This window comes from Ranitomeya imitator, chromosome 3 (genome assembly GCF_032444005.1).
Source record: "Ranitomeya imitator isolate aRanImi1 chromosome 3, aRanImi1.pri, whole genome shotgun sequence".
In the NCBI taxonomy this organism is placed as follows: Eukaryota; Metazoa; Chordata; class Amphibia; order Anura; family Dendrobatidae; genus Ranitomeya; species Ranitomeya imitator.
In genome coordinates, this window is record NC_091284.1 from 275,946,011 (window position 1) to 275,967,619 (window position 21,609).

The window sequence follows — 21,609 nt, forward strand, 5'->3', positions numbered from 1 at the left end:
GCACTTGACCCAATCCCTTCCCACGTCATCCCAAACCTCGCCACAGTCTTCATCCCAACCCTAACCCATCTCTTCAACCTATCACTAACAACTGGTGTTTTCCCCTCAAGCTTTAAACATGCCTCAATCACAAATATCCTCAAAAAGCCCTCTCTTGACCGATCCCCTGTATCTAGCTATCGCTCTATATCACTTATCCCCTATGCCTCAAAACTACTGGAACAACACGTCCATCTTGAACTGTCCTCCCATCTATCTTCCTGCTCCCTCTTTGACCGCTTACAATGCTTACAATCAGGCTTCCAGTTTAACTAAGGTCACCAATGACCTATTAACCGCCAAGAGAAAGCGACACTACTCTATCCTCCTCCTCCTAGACCTGTCCTCTGCCTTTGACACAGTGGACCATTCACTGTTGCTGTGGACCCTCTCATCCCTCGGCTTCACAGACTTGGCCCTATCCTGGATCTTGTCATACCTGACTGGACATTCAGCATCTCCCAATCACACACCACCGCCTCACCTCGCCCCCTATCTGTCAGAGTCCCGCAAGGTTCAGTTCTAGGGCCACTGTTCTTCTTCATTTACACTTTTGGCCTGGGACAGTTCATAGAATCTCACGGTTTTCAGCATCATCTCTATGCTGACGACACACAGATCTACATCTCTGGACCAGATATCACCACCCTACTAACCAGAATCCTTCAATGTCTATCCGCTATTTCATCTTTCTTCTCTGCTAGATGTCTAAAACTTAACATGGACAAAACAGAATTCATCGACTTTCCCCATCTCACGCGACCCCCCCCAACGAACCTATCCATTACAGTAAATGGCTGCTTACTCTCCACAGTCCCACAAGCTCGCTGTCTCAGGGTAATCCTTGACACTGATCTCTCCTTCAAACCACCTATCCAAGCCCTTTCCACTTCCTGCCGCCTTCAACTCAATATTTCATGGATCCGTACATTCCTCAACCAAGAATCTGCAAAAACCCTAGTCCATGCCCTCATCATCTCCCGCCTCGTCTACTGTAACCTCCTGCTCTGTGGCCTCTCCTCTAACACTCTCGCACCCCTCCAATCTATTCTAAACTCAGCTGCCCGACTAATCTACCTGTCCCCCCACTATTCCCCGGCCTCTTCCCTTTGTCAATCCCTTCACTTCCTCCCTATTACCCAGAGACTCCAGTACAAAAGCCTAACCATGACATACAAAGCCATCCACAACCTGTCTCCTCCATACATCTGTGACCTCGTCTCCCGGTACTTTCCTGCACGCAACCTCCGATCCTCACAAGATCTCCTTCTCTACTCCCCTCTTATCTCCTCTTCCCACAATTAGATTATTGTACTTGTTTTTATTATGTATAACCCTCCTCACATGTAAAGCGCCATGGAATAAATTGCGCTATAATAATAACTAATAATAATAATAATAATAAAGTCCAATGAACTGAAGAATAAAGCTCTTTTATCATATATAGATCTCCAAAACTCAAAATGCACACCTTCCTTTCTGAGTTGTGCCGTATTAATGTGCAGACACATTTGGTGTATTGCTGCATTTAGAAGAAATTGGGTAGCACATTTGGGGCCATTTCCAACAGGCCATTTCCAACTTCGATTTGACCAAAATACCTGAAGTTTTTTGGAAAGATCTACACAACCAATGTGCATCACTGAACATAGATGAAAAAGCCTGAGGAATTATGGACACATACAGTATGAAGACTATTATTACTGAAGAAGCTAGTAAGACAGTAAATAAGACGCAGAAGAGACCCCGCAGCCATGGTTAACATAAGAGACCCTAAAGATCATCGAAGAAAAATGAATGGCAAAAACAAGATGCAGGTGTTACGGCCGCTACCGCTACTCACCGCTCCTTGTCTGGGTCCCGTCGCGCTGTCCCCGCTTCTTCTCCTGCTGTCGCCGCTGCTCCTCTCGGCCGCTCGTCTTCTAGGTCACGGCGCGCTGGTCCCGCTTCTCCTCCTGCTGTCGCCGCTGCTCCTCTCGGCCGCTCGTTCTCCAGGTCCCGGTGCGCTGGTCCGTCTTCCTCCATTGCTGCTCGTTCCTGCAGCCCGGCTTCCGGTGGGCGGTACGCTCGTCCTCGGCGGGCCCCTCCTCCACGTCTTGGACATACTGCTCCTGCGCAGGTGCGCAGGATCCTGCGTTAGGCATTCCTTCCTGGTTTCCTGATACCGGATGTGTCTCTCCGGTGTGCTGCAGCCAATCCAGGTAGAGTGCCTACTATTTCAGGCCGCCTCCTTTGCTAGGAGGTGCCTGAGTGTCTTTAGCTTTAGCTTTTGCCTCCGGTCACGTTGCTGCTGTGTCTCTGTGTCTCGTGCTGGTTCTCCCCCTTTCCCTTCAGCTCCGTCTCTGCTCTCCTTCTGTTCCAGTTCATCGTTCCTATTTTCACTCATCATCTCTCCTCTCTCCCTACAGCTCCGTCTCCGGATTTCCACTACTCCAGCCTGTTATTTCATTCCCGAGTCCTCAGTCTCCGGTCCCGTAGTCCTCGGTTCAGGTTTTCTGTTTTTGCCTCATCCTCTGTTTCATCCTCTGTTTTCTCCCTTTCCTGAGCCGCCCCTCTTGGTATCTGCTACCGTGGATAGGAGACCTCTGGGCCTGCTCCTGACAGCCCCTGTATAGGGGTTGGTTAACATCTGGTCTACTCGCCCAGGGGTAGGTCTACCACGGTCCAGAGGGTCCACTCTCGTTCTTGCCCCTGAAACGTTAGAGCAGGCAACATCAGTAAAAGGGTAAAGAGAGCCATTTGAGCAGATAAATAACTTTATTAAAGATATGTACAGAGATAAAATTGAACATTAAAAGGGTAAGATCAGGAAGGCATATCTAAAGATCAAAGAGATACAATGAAAGTTTCAACCAAGAGTGGGCATGTTGTAAGATAGGAACAAAACTGAATGAGCCAGAACCGATCAATGGAAGATGGGAAGAGTACATAGAGCTACACTAAGCTATTTTCAGGAAAAGCTGGATTTGCCAAAGAAGAAGAAGGAATCAAAATTTCTGGACGAATCATCAACAATCTTAAATACGCAAACAATACAACACTGAAAGCTACAAGCGTAGATGGAAAGAAGGACTTATCACGTGGTATCAAGATCGAAAGCTCGAACCTTGGACTGCTACTCAACACAAAGAAGACAGAGGTATTGACTTGGTGCCAGGTATGACCGGGACACATTTGGCATGGTTGGCGTTGAACTAAAAGTTGTAAAGGAGTTCAACTTACTTGGATCGATGATCACCAGAAAGTCAATAGGAGAATAGCTAAGGGCAAATCAACATATAAGTCACTGGACAAGGTCTTCAAATCAAGGAATATTTAACATACATATGCAAAGCCTGAACAATAAAGAAACAATACAGAAAAATAATCTCTAAAGAACAATTTAGATGCATAGACAAAATAAATAATAGGGGGCTACCACTGCAAAAGAATAAGAAAGGAATGTAGAAATAGATGCACATCTATAAATATCAAATTCAATTATACTGTATTATAAACAGTGTAACTACACAATTTAAAAACAATCTCTCCCCATCAGCATAAATAAATGGATATACAGTGGCAAGTAAAAGTTTGGGCACCCCTGGTCAAAATTACTGTTATTGTGAACTGTTAAACAAGTTGAAGATGAAATGATCTCTAAAAGCCTAAAGTTAAAGATGACACATTTCCTTTGTATTTTAGGCAATATACAGTATATATATGTTTTCATCTTTTACATTTTAAAAATTAGAGAAATGAAAATGGGCTGTTGTTTTATAAAAACTCAGCCTCCTTTACCCTTGTGCCAAAAACAGCAGTGAGAGATTCTTCTAAGCAGCAGCCTAGCATTCTGAAAATGAAAATGGTGGAAGCCAACAAAGCAGGAGAAGGCTATAAGAAGATAGCAAAACATTTTCATGTTACCCTTTCCTCAGTTCGGCAGAAAAAATGGGTTTTCATGTGCTGCATATAGTGCTGCCCAGAGTCATCAGTGTCCAATTATGAGGCAAAAAATATATTTTTTAAATATTTTACATTTTTTGCTACGCATTGCGGAGCAGGACCTGCTCCTTCATCAGACAAAATACAAAGTTCGAAATTTAATAAAGAAATGTCAGTTAAGAGGAACAATTAAATTCAAGATAAGGTCTTGAAAACCAATCAAAATGGAGAGCTGCTCGTAGGTTTTCTAGAGAGGCAAATCAAAATCCCTGCTTGACTGCAAAAGACCTTTAGAAAGATTTAGCAGACACTGGACTTGTAGTACATTGTTCTAATGTTCAGAACAGAGACATCTGTACAAATATGACGTTCATGGAAGAGTCTCATGAGTCCTCACCATAAAATTCAGTGTCAGAAGTATGCAAAAGAGCATCTAAGCAAGTCTGATGCATTTTGGAAACAAGTGGACTGATGAGGTTAAAATAGAACTCTTTGGCCAGAATGATCAAAGGTATGTGTGGAGAAAAAAGGGCATAGAATTTTAGGAAAAGAACATCTCACCAATTGTTAAGCATGGGGATGGATCACTCATGCTTTGGAGTTGTGTTGTAGCCGATGGCACGGGGAACATTTCACAGGTAGAGGAAATAATGGATTCAATGAAATTTCAACAAATTCTTAATGCAAACATAACACCATCTGTAAAAAGGCTGAAATTGTAAAGAGGATGGATCCTACAAATGGAAAATGATCCTAAACACACATCAAAATCTACACAGAAAAGGCACAAGCTGAAGGTTTTACAATGGCTCTTACAGTCCCTTGACCTGAGTGTCATTGAAAATCTGTGGCTAGACTTCAAAATAGCAGTGCATGCAAGACGATCCAGAAATCTCACAGAACTGGACGAATTTTCCAAGGAAGAATGGATGAATATCCCTCAAACAAGAATTGAAAATCTCTGGTCTAGCTACAGAAAGAGTTTACAGGCTGTGATACTTTCAAAAGGGGGTGCTATTAGGCACTAACCAGGCAAGGATAGTACCTAGTAGCCTAAATTTGCCTAAAATACTAAGGAAATGTATAATCTTTAACTTCAGGCCTTTTAGAGATAATTTCCTCTTCAACTTGCTTAACTGTTCCCAATAACAGTAATTTTGACCAGGGGTGCCCAAACTTTTACATGCCACTGTATACATACTGTATAAGCAATAATAGGTCCACTGTAATACATAAGCCTATAATAAAGGAATTGTACAACAACTAAATGTAAATCCAGACAATACAATCAAATTGAACTGAATGTTCTAAGGATAATTCATTTCCAAAGAATCTCAAAAAATCCTAACATGCAAGTAGCAGCATTGAGGATAAGTGAAATGAAAACTAAATACATATATATGATGCTCTCTAAATGATTCCAGATATCCAAACACAGACTAGGAAAATAAATAAAGCCAAAGAGAAACTAAGTACTCTCTCCCCTTTCAGCTAATTATTTTCCCCTTCGTTGGTATTATTTATTATAACCACATGTGTCTATTTATTTCTGCAAATTTATTTATGTGCCCATTTTGTATGAGCAAAACAGGGATAGTTAGATAAGTATGCTGAGGTGATAGGCCAGTCTAAAGAAATAGGTTTTAGGGCACACTTAAAACTGTGGGTATTGGGGAATAATGGAGGTAGTGCGTTCAAAAGAATTGGCACAGTACCCGAGAAGTCTTGTAGATGGGAGTGGGAGGTTCGGATTATTTAGGATGTTAATCTTAGGTCATTATCAGAGCAAAGGGCATGGATAGAGTGGTAAACTGAAACAAATGAGGAGATGTAGCGGGGTGCTGAAGAATGGAGTTCTTTGTGGGTGACAGTGATAAGTTTATATTGAACAATGTATGGATGAGTAACCAGTGCAATGACGGGCACAAGGTAGAGGCATTGGTGTAACGGTTGGTAAGTAATATGATTCTGGCTGCTGCATTCAAGACAGATTGGAGAGTGGAGAGTTTAGTAAGAGGGAGACCGATTAGTACAGAGTTACAATAGTCCAGATGAGAATGAATAAGAGCAACAGTAAGAGTCGAAAGTAAGAAAATGTCAAGTTCTAGAAATGATTTTGAGGTGTAGATGACATGAGCGTGTGAGTAATCGGATGTAGGGAGTGAATGAAAAATCTGAATCAAGTATGACCCCAGGTCAGTGGGCATGTTGCTGGGGAGTAATGGTAGAACAACACACGGAAATGACAATATCGGGCATAGGTAAGTTAGTGGAGGGAGGAAACTCAAGGAGTTCACTTTTTGAAAGGTTCCGTTTCAGGTAGAGGGAGGCCATGATGTTAGAGTCAATGATAAGACAATCACTGGTGTTTTGTAATAATGCAGGCATGATGTCAGGCGTAGAGGTGTATAATTGAGAAAGAGAAGCCAGCAAAAGATACAATGAAGGAGCGATCAGAGAGATAGGAGTAAAATCAGGAAAGAACAGTGTCCTTGAGGCCAATAGAGAGTAGCATAATGAAGAGGAGCCACAGTGACAAATGCTGCAGAGAGATCCAGGAGAATCAGCATGGAGTGGTTACCATTAGATTTAGCTGTTAATAGATCATTAGAGACTTTAGTGAGGGCAGTTTGAGTAGAGTGTAAAGAGCGGAAACCGGATTGTAGAGGGTCAAGAAGAAAGTTATCTGAGAGATAGCAGACTAGACACAAGTGGACCAAGAGCTCCAGGAGTTTAGAGATGGAGGGAAGATTAGAGACAGGTCTATAGTTAGCAGCACAGTTTTGGTCAAGGAATGGTTTTTTAAGTCATGGATGTATGCTACCGTATTTAAATGAGGAGGGAAAGGTACCGGAAGAGAAAGGTTGAATATTTTTGTTAGGTCAGTGGTGAAAGCTGGGGAAATGGACTGGAGGAGATGTGAGGGAATGGGGTCACTGGTGCAAGTAGTAGTACATTGACAAGATGCTAGGAGCTTGATCACTTCTTCCATGACAGAGAGTGAGCTAGATGTAGTGGGGGGGAGGGAGGGCAGTATTTGGTATGAAGCAATTGGAAGGAAATATCCGGTCAGATATGGTCAATTTTTTCTTTGAAATAATTGTCCAGATTTTCAGCACTGAGATCACTGATGATGACCTGCACTCTTGGATTGAGGAAGGAATGAAAAGTGTCAAAGAGACTTTTAGGATTCTTGGATAGTAAGGTAATAAGGGTGTTGAAATAGGTTTGTTTGGAGAGGTGAAGGACAGAAATGTATGTTTTAAGCATTAACTTATAATAGATATACTCCATTATATGGATGCTAGATGGTGGCCCGATCCTAACGCATCGGGTATTCTAGAATATGCATGTCCACGTAGTATATTGCACAGCGACGTAGTATACAGCACAGACACGTAGTATATTGCCCAACTACGTAGTATATTGCCCAGTCACGTAGTATATTGCCCAGTGACGTATTATATTGCCCAGTAACGTAGTATACAGCACAGAGCCACGTAGTATATTGCCCTGCCACGTAGTATATTGCCCAGTCACGTAGTATATTGCCCAGTGACGTATTATATTGCCCAGTAACGTAGTATACAGCACAGAGCCACGTAGTATATTGCCCTGCCACGTAGTATATTGCCCAGCCATGTAGTATATTGCCCAGCCACGTAGTATACAGCACAGAGCCACGTAGTATATTGCCCAGCCAAGTAGTATATTGCCCAGCCACGTAGTATATTGCCCAGTCACGTAGTATATTGCCCAGCTACATAATATACAGCACAGAGCCACGTAGTATACAGCACAGAGCCATGTAGTATACTGCCCAGTCACGTAGTATATAGCACAGCCCACGCAGTATATAACAGTGGCCACGTAATATATAGCACAGCCCACGGAGTATATAACACTGCCTATGTAGTATACAGCACAGAGCCACACGGTATGTAACACAGCCCACGTAGTATACAGCAGTGTGGGCACCATATCCCTGTTAAAAAAATAATTAAAATAAAAAATAGTTATATACTCACCTCCTGGGATCCAGCGGAGCTCCGGCGAAAGGTGCGCGGCTGCCGCCATCTTCTGTTCGCAGGATGCATTGCAAAATTACCCAGATGGGTAATTTCGCAATGCATCGCTGGGAACGGAAGATGGCGGCAGGTGCAAGCGGCTCAGCGGACAACGGAGGGTGAGTATAGCAGGTTTTTTGTTTTTTATTATTTTTAACATTACATTTTTTTAATATTGATGCCGCATAGGCAGCATCAATAGTAAAAGGTTGGGGACACACAGGGTTAATAGCGGCGGTAACGGAGTGCGTTACCTGCGGCATAACGTGGTCTGTTACCGCCGGCATTAACCCTGTGTGAGCGGTGAGTGGAGGGGAGTATGCGGGTGCCGGGCACTGACTGCAGGGAGTAAGGAGCGGCCATTTTCTTCCGGACTGTGCCCGTCACTGATTGGTCGTGGCTGTTTTGCTGCGACCAATCAGCGACTTGGATTTCCAGGACAGACAAAGGCCGTGACCAATGAATATCCATGACAGACAGACGGAAGTGACCCTTAGACAATTATATAGCAGATACATGTTAGGGGTCAAGTTCCTGCCTCTGCACAGGGGGAATCTCGGGCCATCTCCGCTGTGGTCTCCCATTCTTCTCCTGCCGCAGTGGAGCCTGCTCAGCAGAGACGTCAGTCCCAGTGTCTCGCTCAGTCTGACTCTGTGCAAAGAGTTACTGCTGCATTTCCTGCTTCTGTCATTGAAGTCAGTGCTGTGCAGCGGCGAGCAGACGCTTCTGGGACTAAGTCCTGTTTTTCACATTCTGAGCATGCCCAGAGTAAGATGTCTCAGTGGAGATCGAGGGTCACATGAACAGATACTGCAGCTAAGGCCATTGGTCCTTCAGGAAGGCCCTGTAGGTGCTCACGCTCTGTGGCAGCCTCTCATTGGTCCTTCTAGGAAGGTCCTATACGTGCTGCAACTATTTAAGGCTCGCATGGCCGCACGGCCATGCGCTAATATTGTCTTTTGTTATGTGCTTTGCGCCAGTGTGGTCACGAGAGAGTGTGTTCAGGGACCCGGCTGAAATAAGCCCCTAGAATGCTGGCACCTCCGGCGAGGAGTTTGTGTTTGAATGCATTCAGGGACCTGGCTTAATATAAGCCCCTAGAATGCTGGCACCTCCAGCGAGGAGTTTTGTGTGCATGCATGACCACTGACTGCTCTCTGTTTGGGCAGTTAGCCTGTGCCTCTGTGGAGTCTAACAGGGCACAGTGCTTTTCTTTCACGGCTACTCGGTGAATTAATTGAGTTAGTCCATACCGCCATATAGTACCGCCGATTGCTAGCAGCAGGTACTCCTGCACGGTGGACCCCGGGCTGCGAACGCACCAATATCAATAAAAACATCTGTATTTACTCGGTGCGTTCCGCTAGCCCTAACAATACGTAAGCGCAACGCCCTAAGATTAGTTACATTTTCCACATGGTACATAATGGATGGTATTAGTATCGTTGGTGTATGTATCTTCAATGTATTTATATATTCCATACTTTCTAATTATTAATAATGTTCCCTAGGTGTCCACGCTAAGGCGTCTTTCTAGGCCAGCTCCAGATCGTTCTGTCAGTCACATGTCATCACTTCCAGACTCAGGAATAGAACTGTCAAGCACTGCATCATCAGAACAAGATTGTAGTTCACGAACTGTATCCAGCATTGTACGGCAATGGAACCGCAAAACAACAGGAGAACCGGGACCTTTAGCTAATTGGAGTCCCGCTGTAAGGTGACAACACTAATATTATAATTGTTTTATATTAATCTGTTAATACATTCCTTAAATTGGGACAAAGTATGCTGAATTTCACAAAGCGGTATTGTGTTTTCCCACGTTTTACTACAAATTGCAGATTACCTTTAACTATTAATGAAACGGCATAATATTCTTTACTCAATTTACAGCAGGAGAAAAGCTGGTAGACCACGTCTTCCTTTGAGTAAGGCTGCACGTATGAAATGGCAAACTTTGGAAAAGAGAGTCCATGAAGTTGTTTTACAGAGACTGACTCTACTCAATTTAGAGAACGATATGGAAAGGTTGTTGCGAGTAAGTGGAATGAACCTAACAATATTTCAACTTATATTTTGCTTTGCTATACTTGTACTTGTATTGCATAATTTATAGAAACTTTTTAATTAAAGTTTGTTTCTCCAACACCTGGAGTGGTATCACTAATGTACAAGTGCTTCTCTCTAAATTAGAATATCATCAAAAAGTTAATTTATTTCAGTTCTTCAATACAAAAGTGAAACTCGTATATTATATAGAGCCAATACAAAGTGATCTATATCAAGTGTTTATTTCTGTTTATGTTCATGATTATGGCTTACAGGCACCGAAAGCCCCAAAAGTTATTATCTCAGTAAATTAGAATAATTAACAAAAAACACCTGCAAAAGATTCCTAAGCATTTAAAAAGATCCCTTAGTCTGTTTCAGTAGGTTCCACAATCATGGGAAAGACTGCTGACTTGACAAATGTCCAGAAGGCAGTCATTGATACACTCCACAAGGAGGGTAAGCCACAAAAGGTCATTGCTAAAGAAGCTGGCTGTTCATAGAGTGCTGTATCCAAGCATATTAATGGAAAGTTGACTGGAAGGAAAAAGTGTGGTAGAAAAAGGTGCACAAGCAACCGGGATAACAGCAGCCTTGAAAGGATTGTTATGAAAAGGCCATTCAAAAATTTTGGGGAGATTCACAAGGAGTGGACTGCTGCTGGAGTCATTGCTTCAAGAGCCACCACACACAGACGTATCCAGGACATGGGCTACAAGTGTTGCATTCCTTATATCAAGCCAATCATGACCAATAGACAACACCAGAAGCATCTCACCTGGGCCAAGGCAAAAAAGAACTGGACTGTTGCTCAGTGGTCCAAGGTGTTATTTTCACGTGAAAGTTAATTTTGCATTTCATTTGGAAATCAAGATCCTAGAGTCTGGAGGAAGAGTGGAGAGGCACACAAACCAAGCTGAGATCCAGTGTGAAGTTTCCACAATCACAATGATGGTTTGGGGAGCCATGTCATCTGCTGGTGTAGGTCCACTGTGTTTTATCAAGACCAAAGTCAGTGCAGCCGTCTTCCAGGAAATTTTAGAGCACTTCATGCTTCCCTCTGCCGACAAGCTTTTTGGAGATGGAAATTTCATTCTCCAGCATGACTTGGCACCTGTCCACACTGCCAAAAGTACCAATATTGGGTTTAAAAACAGCAGTATCACTGTGCTTGATTGGCCAGCAATCTCGCCTGACCTAGAAAATCTATGGGGTAGTGTCTAGAGGAAGATAAGAGACACCAGACCCAACAATGCAGACAAGCTGAAGGCTGCTATTAAAACAACCTGGGGTTCCATAACACCTCAGTAGTGCCACAGGCTGATCACTCCCATGCCACGCTTTGCTGATGCAGTAATTGATGCAAAAGAACCCCCGACCAAGTATTGATTGCATTTACTGAACATACATTTCAGTAGGCCAACATTTCGTATTTTAACCCCTTTACCCCCAAGGGTGGTTTGCACATTAATGACCGAGCAAATTTTTACAATTCTGACCACTGTCCCTTTATGAGGTTATAACTCTGGAATGCTTTAACGGATCCCAGTGATTCTGACACTGTTTTCTCACGACATATTGTACTTCATGATAGTGGTAAAAATTCTTTGATAGTACCTGCGTTTATTTGTGAAAAAAACGGAAATTTGGCGAAAATTATGAAAATTTTGCAATTTTCCAACTTTGAATTTTTATGCAATTAAATCACAGAGATATGTCACACACAATACTTAATAAGTAACATTTCCCATATATCTACTTTACATCAGCACAATTTTGGAACCAAAATTTTTTTTGTTAGGGAGTTATAAGGGTTAAAAGTTGACCAGCAATTTCTCATTTCTACAACACCATTTTTTTTAGGGACCACATCTCATTTGAAGTCATTTTGAGGGGTCTATATGATAGAAAATACCCAAGTGTGACACCATTCTAAAAACTGCACCCCTCAAGGTGGTCAAAACCATATTCAAGAAGTTTATTAACCCTTCTGGTGCTTCACAGGAATTTTTGGAATGTTTAAATAAAAATGAACATTTAACTTTTTTTCACAAAAAATTTACTTCAGCTCCAATTTGTTTTATTTTACCAAGGGTAACAGGAGAATATGAACCCCAAAAGTTGTTTTACAATTTGTCCTGAGTACACCGATACCCCATATGTGGGGGTAAACCACTGTTTGGGCGCATGACAGAGCTCGGAAGCGAAGGAGCGCCATTTGACTTTTCAATGCAAAATTGACTGGAATCGAGATGGGACACCATGTTGCGTTTGGAGAGCCCCTGATGTGCCTAAACATTGAAACCCCCCACAAGTGACACCATTTTGGAAAGTAGACCCCCTAAGGAACTTATCTAGAGGTGTGGTGAGCACTTTGACCCACCAAGTGCTTCACAGAAGTTTATAATGCATAACCGTAAAAATAAAAAATAATATTTTTTCACAAAAATTATCTTTTTGCCCCCAATTTTTTATTTTCCCAAGGGTAAGAGAAGAAATTGGACCCCAAAAGTTGTACAATTTCTCCTGAGTATGCTGATACCCCATATGTGGGGGTAAACCACTGTTTGGGCGCATGGGAGAGCTCGGAAGGGAAGGAGCGCCGTTTGACTTTTCAATGCAAAATTTACAGGAATTGAGATGGGACGCCATGTTGCATTTGAAGAGCCACTGATGTGCCTAAACATTGAAACCCCCCAAAAGTGACACCATTTTGGAAAGTATACCCCTAAGGAATTTATCTAGATGTGTTTTGAGCGCTTTGACCCACCAAGGGCTTCACAGAAGTTTATAATGCAGAGCCGTAAAAATAAAACAAAATTTTTTTCCCACAAAAATTATATTTTTAGCCCCCAGTTTTGTATTTTCCCAAGGGTAAGAGGAGAAATTGGACCCCAAAAGTTGTTGTCCAATTTGTCCTGAGTACGCTGATACCCCATTTGTGAGGGGGAACCACCGTTTGGGCACATGGGAGGGCTCGGAAGGGAAGGAGTGCCATTTGGAATGCAGACTTAGATGGAATGGTCTGCAGGCGTCACATTGCGTTTACAGAGCCCCTAATGTAACTAAACAGTAGAAACCCCCACAAGTGACCCCATATTGGAAACTAGACCCCCAAGGAACTTATCTAGATGTGTTGTGAGAACTTCAAACCCCCAAGTGTTTCACTACAGTTTATAACGCAGAGCCGTGAAAATAAAAAATCTTTTTTTTCCCCACAAAAATTATTTTTTAGCCCCCAGTTTTGTATTTTCCCAAGGGTAACAGGAGAAATTGGACCCCAAAAGTTGTTGTCCTATTTGTTCTGAGTACGCTGATACCCCATATTTTGGGGTAAACCCCTGTTTGGGCACACGGGTGAGCTCAGAAGGGAAGGAGCACTGTTTTACTTTTTCAACGCAGAATTGGCTGGAATTGAGATCGGACGCCATGTCGCATTTGGAGAGCCCCTGATGTGCCTAAACAGTGGAAACCCCCCCAATTATAACTGAAACCCTAATCCAAACACACCCCTAACCCTAATCCCAACAGGAACCCTAGCCACACCTCTAACCCTGACACACCCCTAATCCCAACCCTATTCCCAGCTGTAAATGTAATCTAAACCCTAACCGTAACTTTAGCCCCAACCCTAACTGTAGCCTTAACCCTAACTGTAGCCTTAACCCTAGCCCTAACCCTAGCCCTAACCTTAACCCTAGCCCTAACTCTAACCCTAACTCTAACCCTAGCCCTAACCCTAACCCTAGCCCTAACCCTAGGCCTAATGGGAAAATGGAAATAAATACATTTTTTAAATTTTTCCCTAACTAAGGGGGTGATGAAGGTGGGTTTGATTTACTTTTATAGCTTTTTTTAGCAGATTTTTATGATTGGCAGCCGTCACACACTGAAAGACGCTTTTTATTGCAAAAAATATTTTTTGCGTTACCACATTTTGAGAGCTATAATTTTTCCATATTTTGGTCCACAGAGTCATGTGAGGTCTTGTTTTTTGCAGGACGAGTTGTCGTTTTTATTGATAACATTTTCGGGCATGTGACATTTTTTGATCGCTTTTTATTCCGATTTTTGTGAGGCAGAATGACCAAAAACCAGCTATTCATGAATTTCTTTTGGGGGAGGCGTTTATACCGTTCCACGTTTGGTAAAATTGATAATGCAGTTTTATTCTTCGGGTCAGTACGATTACAGCGACACCTCATTTATATCATTTTTTATGTTTTGGCGCTTGTATACGATAAAAACTATTTTATAGAAAAAATAATTATTTTTGCATCGCCTTATTCTGAGGACTATAACTTTTTTCTTTTTTTGCTGATGATGCTGTATGGTGGCTCGTTTTTTTGCGGGACAAGATGACGTTTTCAGCGGTACCATGGTTATTTATATCTGTCTTTTTGATCGCGTGTTATTCCACTTTTTGTTCGGCAGTATAATAATAAAGCGTTGTTTTTTGCCTCGTTTTTTTTTTTTTTCTTACAGTTTTATAGGTTGGGCCATTACGGATGCGGCAATACTAAATATGTGTAGTTTTATAGTTTTTTTTTTTATTTAGATAAAGAAATGTATTTATGGGAATAATATATATATATAGTTTTTTTCATTACTTAGGAATTTATTTATTTTTTTACACATTTGGAAAAATTTTTTTTAACTTTTTTACTTTGCCCCAGGGGAAGACATCACAGATCGGTGATCTGACAATTTGCACAGCACTCTGTCATATCACCGATCTGTCTCAGAGCACTGCAGGCTTCACAGTGCCTGCTCTAAGCAGGCTCTGTAAAGCCACCTCCCTCCCTGCAGGACCCGGATGCCGCGGCCATCTTGGATCAGGGCCTGCTACAGGGAGGGAGGTAGGGAGACCCTCGCAGCAACGCGATCATATCGTGTTGCTGCGGGGGGCTCAGGAAAGCCCGCAGGGAGCCCCCTCCCTGCGCGATGCTTCCCTGTACCGCCGGCACATCGTGATAATGTTTGATCGCGGTGTGCCGGGGTCTATTGTGCCGAGGGCGGTCCATGACCGCTCCTGGCACATAGTGCCGGATGTCAGCTGCGATAGGCAGCTGACACCCGGCTGCGATCATCCGTGCTCCCCCCGTGAGTGCGGCCGATCGCGTATGACGTACTATCCCGTCGGTGGTCATAGGGGCCCACCCCACCTTGACGGGATAGTACGTCTAATGTCAGAAAGGGGTTAAAATCATTTTTCAAGCTGGTGTTATAAAGTATTCTAATTTACTGAGATAATGACTTTTGGTTTTTAATTGTCTGTAAGCCATAAACATCAACAAAAGCCGAAATAAATACTTGAAATAGATCACTCTGTTCCTAATAACTCTATATAATATATGAGTTTTCACTTTTTGAATTGAAGAACTGAAACAAATTCACTTCCTATCAGAAGCAAGAAAAAGATATCCAAATTCCTTTTGTATAAAAAAATATGTCTCTATTCCATTTCGGTTAAAAAACTAGCACCAGTAATGCCTTGCCATTATGAAGATCTGACGAGGTTTCATAGGTCCTGATATTTCCGGTACCAGAAAAAACAGTACCGGAGATATCCGTGTTCGTGTGGGTAATACTTGTGGCATATGTGTGGCAGCCATGTGCCGCATCAGTACCACATGTACCGATGCTTAGGAAGCAGCGGTACAATCATCGCTGTTTCTTGGTGCTGGATGCTGAAGACCAAGCTCATAATTTTCCCCTGCTCTGCCGGCGATCAGCACGAGCAAGGGAGAATGTTGATAGTTATATTCAACTGATTTTAACTGAGAACAGGCTTATTACTCCAATGGGGGCAGCACGGTGGCTCAGTGGATAGCACTGCAGCCTTGGAGTCCTGGGTTCATATCCCATCAAGGACAACATCTGCAAGGAATTTGTATGTTCTTGGGTTTCCTCCGGGTACTCCGATTTTCTCCCACACTCCAAAGACATACTGATAGGGAATTTAGATTGTCAGCCCCATCGGGGACATCGATGATAATGTGTGCAAACTGTAAAGTGCTGCGGAATATGGTAGTGCTATATAAAAATAAAGATTATTATCAACCTACACGTGCTGCCGCTAATAACAGTGAGAGCAGGTTGAGGCTGATTGATATTCATCAGCTGCCGCCTGCGCTAAAAATAAATAAATGAAAAAAATGGTATGGGTCTTCTGTATTTTTAATAATCAGCCATGCAAAACTGACAGCTGCGGCCCGCAACCCTCAGCTATTAGCCTTAGCAAGGCAGCTTATCAAGAACAGAGGAGTCCCCATACATTTTTTTAATTATTTAAATTAACGGCGACCGCAAAAAAAAGTCTGATTTCCCATTTATGTCTCCCTCCTCTGATATGATCTAGCATACTAGAGGAGAGAGAAATGGGCTCCCCCGAACCTCCCCAGTACCTTTGGCTCTGTCCCATGACCCTACATGTCATCTTCCCGTAAGAAAATGGCGGGCGCACGCGCCGTGCGCCTGACGAGATCTGCCGGCCAGCATACGGCAACAATAAAAGATTTTTCCTATTTGTTCACTTTGATCACTGTGATAGATCCTATCACAGTGAGCAAAATAAAAAAAAATAGTAAATCAACCCCCCTCTTTATCACCCCCTTAATTAGGTAAAAATAATAAAATAGAAAAAAAATCGTATTTTTTTAATTTTTCCATTAGGGTTAGGTTAGGGCTAGGGTTACTGTTAGGGTTGGGTTTAGAGTTAGGGTTGGGCTAGGGTTGGGGTTGGGGCGAGGGTTGGGGATTGGTTGTGGTTAGGGCTGTGTTAGGGTTGGAGTTAGAATTGGGAGGTTCCACTCTTTAGGTTCATCAGGGGGTCTCAAAAAGCGGCATGGCGTCCACCCTTGATTCCAACCAATTTTGCATTCCAAAAGTCAAACGGTGCTCCCTCCCTTCTGAGCCCTGCCATGCGCTCAAACAGTGGTTTTTCCCCACCTACGAGGTATTGGTATACTCAAGAGAAATTGCACAACAAATGTTGTGGTCCATTTTCTCCTGTTACCCTTGTGAAAATAAAAACGTTTGGGTCTAAAGTACATTTTTTGTTAAAAAGTAAAGTGTTCATTCCTTCCATATTGCTTTAGTTCTCGTGAAGCACCTGAAGGGTTAATAAACTTCGTGAATGTGGTTTGTGCACCTTGAATGCTGCAGAATTTAGAATGGTGTCACTTTTGGGTATTTTCTGTCATATTGACCCCCCAAACTCACTTCAAATGTGAGGTAGTCCCTACAAAAATGATTTTGTAAATTTTGTCTGAAAAATTAGAAATCGCTGGTCAACTTTTAACCCTTATAATGTCCTAACAAAAAAAATGATGTTTCCAAATTTGTCCTGATGTAAAGTTGACATGTGGGAAATGTTATTTATTAACTATTTTGTGTGGCAGGACTCTGATTTAAGGGTACAAAAATTAAAAGTTTTAAAATTGCAGAATTTTCTAAATTTTTGCAAAATTTCCATTTTTTTTCATAATTAAACGCAAGTCGTATCAAAGAAATTTTACCACTAACAATATGTCATGAAAAGTAATGTCAGAATCAGTGGAATCCGTTGAAGCGTTCCAGAGCTATAACCTCATAAAGTGACAGTGGTCAGAATTGTAAAAATTGGCTTGGTCATGAGGTACAAAATTGGCTCGGTCCCTAAGGGGTTAATATATCATCATATTATATAGCATTGTGTACTTAAAATTGCTCATTTTCCTTTCTACCTAGATAATTCTTCTCTTTTTCATTAGGTCTATGACATCACGTGATTAAAAACTGACTAGCTGAATCCTTCTAAGCTCTATGTAGAAACAGGAGGTCAGTTTTTCCTGTATGAGTCATGAGTCACTGCATAAGTACCTGGAGGAGGGCGCAGCTGGGTCAGGAGTTTAAAAGGGGAATGATAACTGCAGGGAATAGAGACTTCCCTTTTCTACACAGAGCAGAAACAAAAAATATAGCTGGGTAGAAAGGCAAAATGAGCAATTGTAAGTACGCGGTGCTATATAATATGATGACTGCAATATATTGAGAGGAATAGAACTTTGATGGGAGGAGAGCTTCTTTAAGTATACAATCTAAACATCATCTTAAATAAGTATAAATATAATGTACATACAGTAAGTCAAGAGCATGATTGTTTTAGAGGTGTAGTTGAATAGTTAAAATGTAAAGAGGCATGAAATAAATGTACCGTATATTCTAAGTTGGTTAATAACCACTGATATAATGCAGTTTATTCTAACTATTAATCCCATTGTGGGATTCATGTGAGACTTTAAAGGGAAGGTGCCATCAAAAAAAAAATTTTCCAGCGAATGAAAAAATGTAAAGAATTAATGTTTAAATTTTCTTAAAAAATATTATAATTTGTTTATAATTTAGTAAAATATGAAAAATAATTTTAAAAGGTTTGGCATTTCCACTTTTAAACACTAGGGGGAGCAGCTAATGAAATTTGACAAGAACCTAGTGTACATCTAGCTCACATTACAGCACTGCAGTAATTATGGGCGGAGTCTGCTGACATGGCTGTGAATACAGTGAAAAACCATTTTGTTGGTGACTGCAAAGTTATACTGGCAAGTAGACAGTCATCGAGGATGGCAGGCAGCAAGGATTCTGGGAGATATATGGTGGAGGGAGCAGGGTGACAGCAGCACAGAGTATTTCAGGAGAGCAGTGTGCTGGTGTATGGAGGCACCATGTTCAGTGCGCAGAGCAGCCAGGGATTTACATATAGCACTGTCTTTTATACACATGGATGGACCATCTGCTTGTCTGCTCCACAGAAATCCAGGAAACATTTCTGCGGATTGATGGCCTGGTCTGATCCAGACTTTGCATGCAAAGACCCCATTCCCCTCCTCAGATCCTGTCTTCTCCATCCTGTCCTGGCAATGTGTGAAAGCGAGGCGACAGGCGCAGTACAGGGTGACGCTGGGAAGGAAATGTAGCCATATAGTAACGATAAAAATGAGACCCCTCTCTTCAGCTGCCTCACCAGCCCTCCCTTGACGACACCTAACTGGAGGTCATGCTGCCCCCTCTATTACCCCAGACCCATGTGCAGCTGCTCAGCCAGAACCACCCTAGAATGGGTCCCCTTTCTGAAGATACTACTGCCATAGTGTTCTCACATAATACCGCCATACAGATCACACATAATACTGTCCTATAGTTCTCACATAATACCATCATATAGCTCGCAAATAACAACGCCATAGTGTTCTCACATAATACCGCCATATAGATCACACATAATACCGCCATATACTTCACACATAATACTGCCATATACTTCACATATAATACTGCCATATGTGTGAAGAATAACGACGCCATATAGATCTCACATACCGCCAGTGTTCTCACAATACCGCCATATAGATCACACATAATACCGCCATATACTTCACACATAATACCGCCATATAGATCACACATAACAGGGGGGAGAGGAGTGCATAGGAGAGGATTAGATACACGGCCCAGCAGTTAGTATCACACATAGGAGGATTAGATACACAGCTCAGCAGTCAGTTTCACACCGGATAGTATTAGATACACAGCTCAGTCAGTATCACACAGGATAGGATTAGATACACGGCTCAGCAGTCAGTTTCACACTGGATAGTATTAGATACACAGCTCAGTCAGTATCACACAGGATAGGATTAGATACACGGCTCAGCAGTCAGGATCACACAGGGGAGGATTAGATACACGTCTCAGCAAAATATCACACAGGAGAGGATTAGATACACGGCTCAGCATACAGTAACACACAGAAAAGGATTAGATACACGGCCCAGCACACAGTATCCCACAGGAGAGGATTAGATACACGTCTCAGCACAGTATCACACAGGGTAGGATTAGATACACAGCTCAGCATACAGTAACACACAGAATAGGATTAGATACACGGCTCAGCACACAGTATCCCACAGGAGAAGATTAGATACACCAGGGCCGGCTCCAGGTTTTCATCGGTCCTGGGCGAATGAGTCCCGGTGGGCCCCTTTAACACATACCACAATTCATAATGCACCGATACGGCAGAGAAATATAGGTATACTACAATGCCAAAGATTTCACTTACTTCTTACATTACGTGAGTGATATCTATTGTACATTCTACATTACCTCAGAAACCGGACAGTATAGTCCTCTATACAGAATAATGAGCCCCATATATTGCTCCAAACAGAATAATGAGCCCCATATATTGTCCATTACAGTACTCCATACAGAATGAGCCGCATATATTGCTCCATACGGAATTGACCCCATATAATGCTCCATATAGTATAGTGAGCCACATATAATTCTCCATACCATATATGATGGGCCCCATCTATTGCTCCATATACTGTATAATGGGCCTCATTTAATGCTCCATACAGAATGGGTCCCATATAATGCTCCAAAAATAATTGGCCCCATAAGATGCTCCATGTATAATGAGCCCCATATAATGCACCATACAGTATATAATTGGCCATATAAAATGCTCCATATATAATTAGTCCTATAAGATGCTTCATATACTATTGGCCCCATATACTGCTCCATATGTAATTGGCCCCGTATACTGCTCCATATTGAATTTGCCCCATAAGATGCTCCATATTAAATTGGCTCCATATTAAATTGGCCCCATATAATGCTCCCTATAGAATTGGCTTCATAAGATGCTCCCTATATTATTGGCCCATAAGATACTCCATATAGAATTGACCCCATATAATGCTCCATATATGGGCCCCTTCTGATGGTCCCCATATATTGCTCCAAATATTAAATATAAAAAAAATGAAATACTCACCTCTCGTTGCTTGATGCTGCTGCTTGATGCTTTGGCGTCTTCCTGCTCTTTGTGCTGCGACTGCTCAGGCAGAGGGTACGCACTGGTGATGTCATCGCGCCCTCTGACCTGAACATCACAGTTAGAGGATGGAAGACGCCGCAGTGCTGGAACCGGGAGAGGTAAGTATCGCAAGTGCCAGGGCCCGGAGCAGGTGGGGGTCCACTCGCGGGGGCCAGCACTATAGCGCACCAGTGTCCCCGATGGCGGGTGGGCCCCTTGCCTGCTCAGGGCCCCGGCACTTTCCCGGGTGCGCCGAGTGCTGACGCTGGCCCTGAGATACACGTCTCAGCACAGTATCACACAGGGTAGGATTAGATACATGGCTCAGCAGACAGCATCACACAGGAGAGGATTAGATACACAGCTCTGTCAGTATCACACAGGATAGGATTAGATGCACAGTCAGCACAGTAATACATATGGGAGGAGATACACTGCTCAGAGTCAGCATCACAAAGGATAGGATTACCTCTCCCCCTCCCCTGCCGATATTGCTGCACTGCTGCCAGCGCTGCTCCTTTCTCCCTCCTGTGCCGTCCTTGGTCTCCTCATCCTATAACAGCAGGGCTCTCAAGTGGAGCTCACAGACACACTGTGAGCTCCAGAAAGATGGCGCCGATCTCCTGCCTCTGCTGTGGTGTGGACGGCTCA

General features: G+C 42.7%; 1 protein-coding gene across 3 annotated transcripts in view; it reads left to right on the top strand.

Annotated features, from left to right (window-relative positions):
- Positions 1–21,609, top strand: part of KIF21B (kinesin family member 21B) — a 764,016-nt gene that overhangs the window by 355,776 nt on the left and 386,631 nt on the right. For all 3 annotated transcript variants that reach the window (XM_069756481.1, XM_069756482.1, XM_069756483.1), the window contains exons 18-19: positions 9,542–9,750; positions 9,927–10,071. In XM_069756481.1, coding sequence (XP_069612582.1) covers positions 9,542–9,750; positions 9,927–10,071 — 354 coding nt within the window. The remainder of the gene's footprint in view (positions 1–9,541; positions 9,751–9,926; positions 10,072–21,609) is intronic.